Consider the following 14312-nt stretch of genomic DNA (forward strand, 5'->3'; position numbering starts at 1 on the left):
TGAAGATACAGTTTATTCACACACCTCAAATGTAATGTGCCTGGAAATACTAGCTGTTGTTAGCTGTTCTCTTTTTAATTGTCTCTCTCAGTCCAGAGTTAGTACACGTTGACAGACCTTGCAACTAACTCACCTACTGAAAACTGTAAATGAAAACCTTATCTGAAGTTTTGAATGGTCTTCATTACTGATTAATACATTACAACTGTCTGTGTATCATTACTAAAGCATAGCATTGCTTGACTGCATTCACGTGGATACATCCATTATGAATATTCAGAGCTAAAGGAAGTTTGTTTCTAGAACAAGTTACATATTGTATGTACCTTCTATCTTATTATCTCTAAAAGATTTCTGCTCCCAGCTATTGGATCAGCAGTACTTGATAGAAGACTATATGATTCCCAAAGAACCTGAGACCTCTTCTTCTTTGCCAGAACATGCAGATTTTTTTGGTCCTGTTAGGGACTCTTCCTACTCCTGCGGCTGTTGATAGTGCACACAATGGTTGCTGTTCATCTTATTTATATCATTGCTTCCAAAAATGGTCTGAAGGCACCTGGTGTAGTTCCTTTTCTGAAGTTAAGCAAGTCTTTGAGCAAAGACACATTTTGTGAATACTGGTGCTCTGGCTTGCTTTAAGGGAAGTTGGGATAGAAATGTAACAAACTTTACAAAATTATTCATTAGGAAAAGTTATCCTTTCAAAACACCTTCAATGTATGAAACATCATGAATATCCTTTAATTCAATACAACCTAAAGTAATAATACCCTGTAGAAACCAAAATTCCTGAATGTCTGTTATTTTAACATTTTGATTCAATAATGCCATTGTTCTCTTCCCCTTTCCCTCAAGCTTTTGTAGCTTGTGGTCTGCTCTTCTTACCCAAAATGCTGCTGGTGTCTGAAAGAGAGCTGCTGTTTCGCTGGTTTGCTTGCCATCTGACTTATTTATTAATTTAGTCCATTTACATACCACTTATATTTAAATAAAACTCTAAGCGGTGTACAAGTCCAAACATCTTAAAGCAACAACTACAAAAAATCATAAAATACAGTTAACTGAACAAAACATCCTCTTTAGTATCAACGCAATATAAACATTGCATATAAAACTAAGTACAAGAAATACAAGAAAAAAACCATAATATACATAATAGACTAAACAGAATATTCCCTACATTTAAAGGAAAACCAAACATGTTAAAACAAGCTTATTTTAAAACAATAAATTAAAGAAATCAGATTTCTTAATCACAGTGTAATAAGAAAAACACAATTAAAACAGTGGCCCCCATTATATCAGAATTTTGTCTTACTACCATTGGGAAAAGAAAAAAAAATCAATTTACTCACACACCCTTACAAAATCAGCACATTCATATTTAAACATATCAACATTCTAAACCAACACGCTCACACTTACCTCAAATCACACTCTACAAGCACTCACATAATTCAACCACACATCCTAAAAACAGCATACTCGCATGTACATCCATGACAACCGTTCAAATCTACATACAGCCAAATAATGCACACTCATATTCTGAGTACAACATTCATACCAAACTCTCATACCGAACATTCCCCCTTGTCTCTCACTCAAGGGGGCAGAAACTATGCCCACCAGGCTCTCATCCTGGGGGTATAGAAGCCACTTTTTCCAGCATAGTAGACAATGACACTTCCTCATCTCTCAACTGAGGAACAAAAACCATTCAAATCTCAAATATTCACCCTAAAGGGCAGGCTTTCAACCACAACAGCTTGTTGGCTTGCCTTCTCTCTCCAGCACTTGCAGCTGGATTTTTCTTGACGGGTGATGGATTCCAGACCCCAAGACAACCCCAAGTGCAACGCTATGTGTGCACTTAGCGCCGCACTTTGCATGATGCTGAGGCATTGCCTCAGGTAGCCCCTCCCCTTTATATACCTGGAGCAGAAGAAAAGGATATGGCAGAGTTTGGGGCAAACTGCAAACTGCAGCTGTTGCAAATGGCAACAGCTGCAGCAGCACACTGATGGCAGTAACTGTACCATCCCTCATATGTTTGGTTTTACGTTCGGATATGCTCTAATAACCAATTGTAAAGTATAATAGAACAAATGTAATCATATAAACAGAAATACTTGACATTTTAGCTTGCTTTTTCTGTATATATACGAGAAACCCTCAAAAACAAAACCAAGCACACACAAGTTCTCATCTTGGCAGCCAGTCAGCAAATAAACCACAATGTGAATGTGTTCCTACTTATTCTTCCCCTCACCCACACCCATGTTCAGTATGCAATGCACTGCTGGTTTGTACAGATGAGCATTCTTATAATTAATTATAATTAAAATATTAAAAGGTACTGGTTAGGTTGACTTATCATGTGCTCCAAACTCCAAACTGTATAATTCTTCAATAAGTAGTGTACAAATTATATTGTTTAATTTTAATGATATAATGGTGATTGTGGAAAAATACTGCTTATGTCTGATTTTCCACAGGTAGCCTGCCATCAGATTGGGTACTACTGCCATCTAGCGTCCGAAGGCAAGAATGCACTAGAGTTAAAACCTGGGCCTCGGGCTCCTCCCCCTCCAGTCTTCATTCTTGCCTTCGTCCGAGGCAGGTTAAATTGTTTGACAGAGCGATAGATAAGTCTTTATTCCTTCTTCCATTTCACCTTTTTTCACCTGTTTGTTTCCCTCCCCACGTTGGTGTTCAGAGGGTGTGCAATTTTTTCTTATTTTTTCCTACCCGTTCCCGCGCCCCAGGACAGCGTTTTTTGGCCTACGGCTGCTCTTTCAGCCCTCCTGGGGTCTTATTTAGGCAACCCCGATATCATGGCCACCATTTTGTTTTTTGCAGTTTTAAAGTTTTTTCCTTTCTGAGGCTTCTTGAGGCCCTATAAGGCAGCCTCTTGTCCCGGCTGCCTTCTCAGCCCTGTTGGGGCTTTATTTAGGCTCGGCTGCTTTTTCAGCCCTCCTGGGGTCTTATTTAGGCAACCCCGATATCGCGGCCGCCATTTTGTTTTCGCGGCCGCCATTTTGTTTTTTGCATTTTTGAAGTTTTTCCTTTCTGAGGCTTCTTGAGGCCCTATAAGGCAGCATTTCGTCCCGGCTGCTCTCTCAGCCCTGTTGGGCCTTAATTTAGGCACCCCTATTCTAAAGTATTTCTGCATGTGAGACCTGTGTCTTTAGAACGACCTATAGTCAAGAGATACCACACCTTCCCCATTGTGTGTGTGTATCCCCTTATGTGCACCACTATTTGAGGCTTAGTTTTCGTCAGTGCACTTTGGTGGTACCGCACCTTCCCCATTGTGTGCATGTATCTAGCCCTGGCCACGCTGCGCTTTTTAAAGAAAAGCATCCTTTTTTCATGGCAGTGTAATTAGCGGTCTCGCACCTTCCCCATTCTGTGCGTGTACTTAGCTAGTGGCCAATAATACACCTCGACTTCTCACTTACTTTTTGGAGTTCTGATTGTTTAGTGGGGCACTTATTTATTTATTTATTTAATTTAAATTATATACTGCCCTAAGCCCGAAGGCTCTCTGGGCGGTGTACATAAAAGATAAAACAAGCACAGTGTATAAGTACAATAAATACAATAAATCAAGAACCAAAAACAAACAATAAAAGAACCAAACAACGTCCAAAATACAAGATAATAGTGAAATACTGTTAAAATACACTTTAAAATGCCTGGGAGTATAAAAAGGTTTTCACCTGGTGCCGAAAAGATAGTAGCGTTGGCGCCAGGCGCACCTCATCGAAGAGACTGTTCCACAGTTCGGGGGCCACCACTGAAAAGGCCCTAGTTCTAGTCACCACCCTCCGAGCTTCTCGATGGGATGGCATGATCTCAGCACCTTCCCCATTGTGTGCATGATCCAGACTTTGATCTCAGCACCTTCCCCATTGTGTGCATGATCCAGACTTTGACATGGCAGATCAGAACCCAGAGGTGCCACAAGCTTCTAAAGCAGGTCGTCAGGGCATCGCTTCATCTCTACGCAAGCCACCTAAACACAAGCCCGCTAAAGCCTTAGCCAAGACTAAACACCTGTCTGGCCACGGGCCGCCCAAGAGGGCACGCTATGTTGCACCCCCGCTCCCAGAGAAGCCTCTGCACGCAGCGGTGCCTGCGCTCTTTCAGTCTCCTTCTGAGTCCTCAGAGGATGAGTTTGAAGGCTTCCCCAGCCAAACCCCTCGCCAATCTGACCTGACTCCATCTGTGCAGCCTCATGCGCCTCCACAGAACATACTCTACCCGCACCTCCACCTGCAGGGATACAGCTGACTCCAGATTTTCTGCTACAGTTACGAGAGATGCTTGGGTGCCTATATCAACCTCAGCCTCCACCTCATGTATCCTCTCAGCCTGAAGTTTCGCGGCAGTCTACCTCTGCAAGACTACCGAGCTGCCATGATGATGCCCCGCTACCCTCATCTAACGCATTTGATATGGTCTGGGGCAGAGTGGGCGTGGAATCCTCACAGATGGAGGACTACTTAAACCTTTTCCAGGCTGACCCTGATGAATGGAGTGGAGAATCTGACCCAGATGTGGACTACTCTTACCGCCTTTTCAACCCGGCAGACATCATTCCTCTGTCTCGCAGAGTAATGGACACCCTCGGCATTCAACCAGAACAAACACCACCGGTTGCCCCTCCGGTGAAGGGTGCCAGAGTCCTCAAGTCGCCTAAATCAGTGGATCATTTTATCCCTGTGCCAGATCCCATTAACAAGCTGGCCAGAGAAGAATGGGCCCGCCCTCTACGTCCGCGCCATTCCTCCACTTTGGCCAACAAGCTGTATACCCTGGCCCCGGACTTCATGTCATTCCTTTTTTTTTTTCAATTAATTTTTATTCTAATTTTCAAAACCAAAATGATACAAAAAGAAAACAACACAAATCAATAACTAATACAATACAAAAAAATATACATATATATATAAAAAAATATTGACTTCCGATTTGTCATAGTTCAGCTATAAATCTGAAATTCATGTCATTCCTGAACGTCCCGGGGGTGGACCAACCCATTTCCAATCTCGTGTCTCGGTCTCTCCTCCCGAAAGAAGGAGACTCCCAGTTCAAGGATCCCTCGGAGAGGCGGCTCGACTTTGTCCTCCGAAAGATCCACGAGGCATCCGCCCATTCCATCCGGGCCTCTGCTGCCGCCTCCATCTTCTCACGGGCCTCCATGATGTGGCTAGATGACCTTCTGGATGACCCTAACCCGGATCCTGCCAAGCTACGGAAGGGTCTACTCAAGGTACACAAGACTGCTGCATTTGTGGCTGATGCCACGTTAGACGCAACCCACCAAGGTGCACGGGCTCTGGCGGCTGCGAACCCTATGGCTTCAACATTGGGATGCTGACTCTACCGCCAGAACTAACTTGTCCATGGCCCCATACTCGGGCGCTATGCTCTTTGGCGACGACGCACTTAAAGCTGTCCTGGTCGATCCCAAGGACAATCGTAAGCCTGCCTTAGCCACAGTCAGAAGAGACGACCGCAGACCATTTCGGCGGTTTACTCCTTACCGCTCCTTCCAGCCCTTTCGGAGAGGACGACCTGGTGGACGAGGACAGGATACCAGGCCTACAGATTTCCGTCCCTCCAGGGCACCCTGGCCCAGACAACGTTTCCAGCCCAGAGCCCAATACCAAGGCAGGCAAGCCGCTTCAGCCTCTTACGGCAGAGAAGCCCATCAGCGCAGGCAGTTCTGACACTTTTCCCATTGGAGGCAGACTCTCCTTCTTCTCCAGCTCCTGGCTCACTCTGACACAATCTCTTGGGTCAGGGCAATCTTCACCCAGGGGTACAACATAGAGTTTTGGAGGGAACCCCCGGACAGATTTTGCCTCTCCCCCGTCTCCAAGTCACGCAGGGCGGCTATGCAGGATGCCCTACGCCATCTTCTAAACATAGCCGCTATGGAGACAGTACCTCCATCCAAAAGGCTGCAAGGCGTGTACTCCGTCCTCTTCACGGTCCCCAAGATTCCTCATGGAGGGTGGTCCTAGACCTCAAGTTTCTCAACCACTTTGTCAAGTACCGCCGCTTCAAGATGGAGTCTCTGGCGTCTATTGTGGAAGCTCTACAGCAAGGGGATTTCCTAGCGTCCATCGACCTGAAGGACGCGTATTTACACATTCCAATTTGCTCGGATCACAGAAGATTCCTGAGATTTGCACTAGGCCACCACCATTTCCAATACCGTGCCATGCCATTTGGCCTCTCCTCGGCTCCTCGAGTATTCACCAAGGTGATGGCCACCATGGTGGAATCTCTTCGCCTACAGGGGGTTCACATTTATGCCTATCTCGACGATCTCCTCCTTCGAGCATGCTCCCGGGACCTGGCCAACAGACAACTCCAGTTCACTCTAGACGCCCTAGATGCTCACGGCTGGCTGATCAATGCCGAAAAGAGTCACCTGCAGCCAACCCAACGCCTCCAGCACCTGGGGGCTATACTGGACACCTCTTTAGCCATGTTTTTCCTGTCCCCAGATCATATTGCCTCCATCACAACCATGGCAACCTTACTGATACATCGCTCAAGGGCAGATGTCATGCTCCTGGCACAGTTCCTAGGGTCAATGATTTCCACAATTCACATCGTCCCGTGGGCTCGACATCATTCGAGACCTCTACAATGGGCCCTCCTACCTCTTCAGGCGGACATCACCAAGTCCAACCATCGTGTGATTCGGCTGGACCCATCGTTGAAGGAATCACTCCGCTGGTGGGTAGCGACAACCCACCTCAGCAAGGGGATGCCTTTTCGGGACCCAGCCAGAGTCCTAATCACCACAGACGCCAGTCTGTCCGGCTGGGGAGCCCATTGCAACTCCACCTTCATTCAGGGCGTGTGGTCCACTCAGGACCTAAATCACAACATAAACTGGCTGGAGCTCAGAGCTGCTCATCTGGCCCTTCGACACTTCCAGCCTCTGTTCTCTCTACAACACGTCCTCATCTGTACGGACAACGTTTGCGTGAAATCTCATATCAACAGACAGGGGGGTACCAGGTCCAGGGTTCTACAGGAAGAGGTGACCCGAATCTTCGACTGGGCCGAGAACCATCTATTGTCGTTACGAGCAGAACATCTCAGCGGGGCTCTAAACGTGACCGCCAATTGGCTCAGCAGGCAACAGGTCAACCCGGGGGAATGGAAGCTTCATCCGGCAGTGTTCCACCTCCTCCAGCTCCGGTTTGGCCCCCTCTCGGTGGACCTCTTCGCTTCCAGCCACAACTGCCAGCTGCCTCGTTACTTCTCGAGGTACCTAGAGCCGAGGGCGGAAGCAGTGGATGCACTGACGACACCATGGCCAGACGGGCTTCTCTATGCCTTCCCCCCGATATCCCTCCTGGGCAGGACGTTGACGAAACTCCGACAAGAAGGGACTCGGATTCTTCTAATAGCACCATACTGGCCTCGCAGACCTTGGTTCTCGGACCTTCTCTCGATGTCAGTTGTGGACCCCTGGACCCTCCCGTTCAGGCCGGACCTTCTCACCCAGGGACCAGTTTGGCATCCAGACCCGACCTGGCTGAGCCTGACGGCCTGGCTTTTGAACGGACGCAGTTGAATACTGCTGGACTTTCTCAGGGGGTGATAGACACTATCTTAGCATCAAGACGACCGTCAACTACTCGCATTTACCAGAGTACTTGGCGTGCCTTCTCCAACTGGTGCACTTCCAAGGGTTTTTCAGCACCTCACGCCACTGTACAGCATGTTCTACAGTTCCTGTACAGAGGTTTGACATTGGGACTCCGACCAAACACTCTGCGTCGCCATGCCTCCACCATCTCCTGGATCTTATCCGTTTCCTCATCGGCCGCCCCCCTGGGAGCTCACCCGCTCATCAAACGTTTTTTAAGAGGGGCTGCCCGCCTTTCTCCGCCTGTACGCCACCATTTTCCTTCCTGGAACCTCTCTAAGGTCTTGCAAGCCTTACAGCACTCTCCGTTTGAGCCCCTTGCTTCAGTACCCCTCAGACTGTTATCTTACAAAGTTCTTTTTCTCGTTGCTATTACTTCTGCAAGAAGAATTTCGGAGCTACATGCCTTATCATTGGCCCATCACCTCTGCGTGTTTCATAAGGACTCAGTAATTCTGAGGGTTGACCCATTCTTCTGTCCAAAGGTCACCTCAGTATTCCACTGTGGCCAGGATATTATACTTCCTTCATTCTGCCCAAAGCCAGTCCATCCCCTCGAAAAGGCCTGGCATTCACTGGATGTTAGGAGAGCACTCAAGGTTTATCTCTCTCGCACCCAAGACATCAGGCAGACAGAAGCATTATTTGTATCCTTTCACCCTAGGTCTTTGGGAAAAAAGGTTTCTAAATCCACTTTGTCCTGTTGGCTACGAGCCTGTATTTCTATCGCATATCAGTCTCTTAATCTGCCAGTGCCGTCTAACATCACAGCTCATTCCACCAGGTCAGCTGCCGCTACGGCAGCATTCCTAACTAATGCTCCTCTTGCTGACATATGTAGGGCGGCGGTATGGGCTACCCCTAACTCCTTCGTTATAATCAATCATTATAAGATTGATCGCTATGCTTCGGCTGACGCCTCCTTCGGGAGACGTGTCCTTCAACATGTCATTTCTGATTCGTAAGCTGTTTGTAGTCCCTCCCTATTAAGGGGCTGTGTTGGTACATCCCAATCTGATGGCAGGCTACCTGTGGAAAATGGTCCATTGGACTCGCCTGAAGGGTGATTTTCACAGGTATGCCTGCCATCACGTCCCTCCCTTGTGGGGGATTTCTAGATAAATTATGCTATAAGTTTAGTGCTCTGTTCTGTTCTCACTTAGTTAAAACCTGTGTTTTTGGTAGCAAGTTCTATGATGTTTCCTGTTCCGATTTTCCTACCTCTATTTTCCTTGCTGCTGCGGCCTTTGGCCTTTAGTTCCTTTCAGATATACCACTTCGGACTTGTCGCAAATGAAGACTGGAGTGGGAGGGGCCCGAGGCCCAGGTTTTAACTCTAGTGCATTCTTGCCTTCGGACGCTAGATGGCAGTAGTACCCAATCTGATGGCAGGCGTACCTGTGAAAATCACCCTTCAGGTGAGTCCAATGGACCATTTTACAATTATAAAAATGTATGGAGAATAACTGCAATATGTGCAAAATTGAATTATGCTACATTTGAAGTAAAAGCAATGCATGTTTTACTAACAGCCAATTCTTATTTGACCTAGGATAATCACAGAACAGTGACAAATGTGTCTGATGAAGTTTCAAGTGAGGAGGGGCCAGAAATGGGATATCCCTTGCGCCGCAATGCAGAACGTGCTTTCAGTGATGGTGCATTTCGGAACAGGAAATCCCACCATTATAAGAAACATTTTCCTGTAGAGGTATGCCTTTGCAATGGTCCCAAACAAACTTTTATGAAAGCAATAACATATATAATTGGAAAGACTGTTTTCTCCTCGTTACAAGCCTATCGTTTTAGTGGGGTAACCCCCAGAGCTCCCCACCTTCACCCTGATAGATGGCTGTCAGGGACAGGGCCGTCCTAGTGGTGGCATCCAGGCCTTTTGTCATTTCAGTGACAGATTAAAACTCTTATTTGAAAGATGATTTAATGATAGGTAGCTTGATGGCTGTTCACCTATTGTAAGTTACTTTGTTCCTGTTTTTATTTAGTATTTTAATCTGTTATATTTTGTCCTGAATTGTTATTTAAATATTTGCTGCCTTGTAAAAACACAGAAATATTTTTTTCTCCGGGAAATTATTTTCTTCCTTTTTGAATACCTCTCATGTATTGGGAGTCACTCATTGGCTGAGATTCCTTCCATAGCAGCATGAGAGTAATTTTCCCATGATGTACTCCTATGAAATTGGCCACTACCACAGCATTGCTTCTTTTATCCACACTCTGAGGCAGCATGAAGTCATGCTATGGGAAAGTGGATTCAATCTTACTAGGAATTAGTGGATTATGAAGAGGGCTTCAGTCTGTTCTTGGTGGGACGTGATGTCAAAAGGGATTAGATCCTGCTCCATTATAAGCAATGTTCTTCATTTTTAAAATCTCATTATCTACTTGGTGTATTTTGACTAGCAGAATTTGTTAAGCTAATAGCAATAATATTCTGCTGAACCACTTGTGAGCTTACCATGTACAGCAAAAATAATGATCTGTATCAAACCTATTTTTCCTTTCAAATTAGCTTACAGAGTTATACTCTTATTTATTTTATATTCTCTCTACATAAGAAATCGCACTATTTGCTACTATGGCAGCATCCAAGATTTCCATCCAATCTGAGTATCATTGAAATGTTGAAAGTACTACACTGTGCTGCAAATTCACCACACTATCACTTACTTAACCAGAAATGTTTGTGTTTATTGAAGTCAGCCCTGTACCCTGGAGGTAAATGATTGTAAGGGGGGGGGGAACAGATGAAAAGTATTTGCAGAAGGACCCCTTTTCCTTTCAAATAGCAAGAGTACAGAAAGTGTGAGATTTTATGTTAGAAATAAAGCAGTTCATACAGAATTAAATACAGTGCCTTGCAAAAGTAATCAGACCTCTGACCAGTGCTCTCATATTACTGAATTACAAATGGTACATTGTAATTTTGTTCTGTATATTTTATTTTGAAACACTGAAACTCAAAATCAATTATTGTAAGGTGACATTGGTTGTATGTTGGGAAATATTTGTAAGAAACATAAAAAACTTGAAACACGTTGCTTGCATAAGTATTCAACCCCTGTGCTGTGGAAGCTCCTACTTTACACAGATGAAAGAAATTGCCCTATCGAGGACACAGTTACCTTACCATTGGCCTCTACCTGTGAACCATAACAGTTGCTGTCACAGTGTCAGGATAAAACCCCACTAGTGAAGGATCATTGGTCAGGCTGTGGACCTGAAGGAAAATGAAGACTAAAGAGCATTCTACAGAAGTGAGAGATAATGTAATACAAATGCATAGATTAGGAAAAAGGTACAAAATAATATCCAAGTGTTTGGATATCCCAGTGAGCACAGTTGGATCAATAATCAGGAAGTGGGAGCTGCATCACACCAAAAGGCTGTCCCTCAAAACTCAGTGCTCGAAGAAGAAGGAGACTTGTGAGAAAAGTCAGAGACGTCAACAATCACTTTGAAGGAGCTACAGAGTTCAGTGGCTGGGAGTGGAGTAATGGTGCATCAGTCAACCATATTAAGAGCTCTGCATAACACTTGTCTGTATGGGGGAGGGTGGCAAGAAAGAAGCCGTTACTTAAAAACTACCATCTGAAAGCACCTATGGAGTTTGCCAGAAAGCATGAGAGAGCCCCAGCTGCAATGTGGGAAAAGGGTTTGTGGTCAGATGAGACCAAGATAGAGCTTTTTGGCCAAAACTCAAATCGCTATGTTTGGCGCAAACCTAACACTGCCCATGCTTCAAGACACACCATCCCTGCAGTGAAATATGGTGGTGGCGGCAGCATGCTGTGTGGATGCTTCTCATCAGCAGGGACTGGGCATCTTGTTAAAATGGAAGGAAGAATGGATGGAGCAAAATACAGGGAAATACTTCAAGAGAACCTGCTTCAGTCCACTAAAAAACAGGACAGCGATCCCAAGCACAAGGCCAAAGCAACATTGGAGTGGCTCAAGAACAAAAATGTGAATGTCCTACAGTGACCCAGTCAAAGTCCTGATCTCAATCCCATTGAGAATCTGTGTCACTCTTTGAAAATTGCGGTCCACAAGTGACATCCAAACAACCTGGAGCGAATCTGCCAAGAAGAATGGGTCAAAATCCCTATGACACTGTGTGCAAAGCTGGTACATACCTACTCGAAAAGACTTAAAGCTGTTATTGCAGCGAAAGGAGGCTCTACCAAATATTAATGTGTGTGGGTTGAATATTTATGCAAGCAGCGTGTTTCAGTTTTTTATGTTTCTTACAAACATTTCCCAACATAAAACCAATGTTCATTAGACAAATTCATGGAGGACAGGGCTATCAATGGCTACTAGCCATGATGGCTGTGCTCTGCCACCCTAGTCCGAGGCAGCATGCTTCTGAAAACCAGTTGCCGGAAGCCTCAGGAGGGGAGAGTGTTCTTGCACTCGGGTCCTACTTGCGGGCTTCCCCCAGGCACCTGGCTGGCCACTGTGAGAACAGGATGCTGGACTAGATGGGCCACTGGCCTGATCCAGCAAGCTCTTCTTATGTTCTTATGCCACCTTACAATAATTGATTTTGAGTTTCAGTGTTTCAAAATAAAATACCATACAGAACGAAATTACAATGTACCATTTGTAATCCAGTAATATGAGAGCATTGGTCAGGGGTCTGATTACTATTGCAAGGCACTGTATACTTCTCTTCCTACCCCAAACCAGTAAAACTATAATTTGCAGTGCACTTTCAGACCTTATAAATCTGACAAAGATTAAAATAAGAACATATTGGAACTGATGTACTAAAATGGAACACTATTGACACTAAATAGTAAAAAAAAAGCATATAACAACTCTCAATGCTCAGTGGTATGCATATTTGTTTGGCATAGATTTAATAAAGTTGTTTCCTTATGCTTCAAGGAAATGTTCATTGATGTTCCAGATACTTGTTTAAATTAAATATATGCTAAATGCCTGTCATGCCGGGTATGTTTAGGTGAAGTCTGTGAAATGCAGAGGAGTGTCTGGTAATGGCCATGTCACAGTCACAATGCTTTATCTCTTCCCATTATGAGTAAATGGCAGCCATTTACCTATATGAGAGAAAATAAAGTGATACATCTGGGAGTGCTATTGATGGGAGCTTAACATGCCCTCTGCCCTATTGATTACTATTGTCCCTAGGTAGCATGCCATCAAGAGGGGTTGTAGCACCACCTAGCATCCGAAGACAGGGATGCAGAGGAGTCAAGACCTGGTCTGCTCCTTCCAGACCTCTTCAGTTCATTCCTGCCTTCATCCATAGGTGTTTTGTTACAGCCTTAGCCCAGCTAATATCTGTCAGTATTTTGCATTTGTGGGTGTGTGCATGTGTGTCTCTTTTCAGGGGGGTGGGTTATTTCCTTTACTGTGTCCTCCCCTATTTTAGCAGGACTTCACTGAGTTTTTCCCTTTTCTCCTTCTCCTTCCACTCAGGGCTAGCGGCTACAGCCCCAGTAGCTAGTGGACTAGTTGCTAGCAGTGGTAGCGCATCTTCTCCTCCCCTTCTGGGGCTTGCAGCTGCAGTCCCAGAGGCCTCCTCCCTTCTCATGGTCCTTCACAGCCGCCTCTTCCTTGGAGCTTGTGTCTGTGGCTCCGGGCAGGGCTGGCTCCAGGAATGCCGGGGCCCTTGGGCATCAGCCTCCCCCGGGTCCCTCCGCTCCCCTTCTGCGATCCGTGGCAGGAGCCGTGCTACAGATCGCAAGACAGTCCAGAGCTTTCGAGCCACCCGCCAAGCCGCCCACCATGCTGTGCGCGCAGGGTTGCCATCAAACAAGATGGCGGCTGAGGTTTTCGTAAGGGACTGGAGCCTTTTCTGCCATCTTGGTTGATGGCACGCAGCATGCGCATTGCTGCCATCAACCAAGATGGCGGCAGAGGCTTCAGTCCTTTACTGAAACCTTGGCCGCCATCTTAATTGATGGTAACCCTGTGTGTGCAACGCACGCAGCCGCAAAGAACAGCAGAGCACGGTAGGTGAAGCGGGGGGATGGCGGGCGGCTCGGCGGGCGGCTCCTATCCTGCGATCCGTGGATCCTGCCGTGTATCGCGGAAGGGGAGCAGAGGGCCCCTCAGGAGCTCCTGTAGCTCTGGGGCCCTCGGGCCAGTGCCCAACCTGGCCGCCCATTAGAACTGGCCCTGGCTCCAGGCTTCAGTCCAAGACAGTGGAGGCCCTCACTAGGAGCTTCCGGCTGTGACTGTGGGCCACCATCGATCCCAGAGTTTTGGTTTTTTGCCCAGAGCTTGTGGCTGTGGCTCTGAGCCTCAGTGTCACCAGGCTCAATGTCCTCTCTTCTGTAGTTCGCGACAGCGATGCTGGGCCTCTGCTGAAGACGGGGCTCAGAGTTAGTGGTGGTTAGCAGTGCCAGCGCTGAGATGACGGTGGCCATATTCGGTTTATTCCATTCTGTTTGCACTTTCCAAGAGAGATGTCTCCTGGAAAGCCATTCTAGACTTCAAATTCTTAAACAGGTTTGTGAGGCATTGTCACTTTAAAATGGAGTCTCTAGCACCTTGATCATAGAGGCTGTACAGAAGGGGGACTTTCTGGCATCCATCATTTTGATGTAGGCAGATCTTCATGTTCCTA

The 14312-nt window shown here is 46.1% G+C and overlaps 1 protein-coding gene across 7 annotated transcripts in view; it reads left to right on the forward strand.

Annotated features, from left to right (window-relative positions):
* The window catches only part of PHTF2 (putative homeodomain transcription factor 2), a 130874-nt gene that overhangs the window by 85042 nt on the left and 31520 nt on the right, over positions 1 to 14312 (forward strand). For all 7 annotated transcript variants that reach the window (XM_061582137.1, XM_061582143.1, XM_061582141.1 and 4 more), the window contains one exon: positions 9243 to 9401. In XM_061582137.1, the coding sequence (XP_061438121.1) occupies positions 9243 to 9401 (159 nt within the window). The remainder of the gene's footprint in view (positions 1 to 9242; positions 9402 to 14312) is intronic.

Source organism: Rhineura floridana, chromosome 8 (assembly GCF_030035675.1).
Source record: "Rhineura floridana isolate rRhiFlo1 chromosome 8, rRhiFlo1.hap2, whole genome shotgun sequence".
Classification (NCBI taxonomy): Eukaryota; Metazoa; Chordata; class Lepidosauria; order Squamata; family Rhineuridae; genus Rhineura; species Rhineura floridana.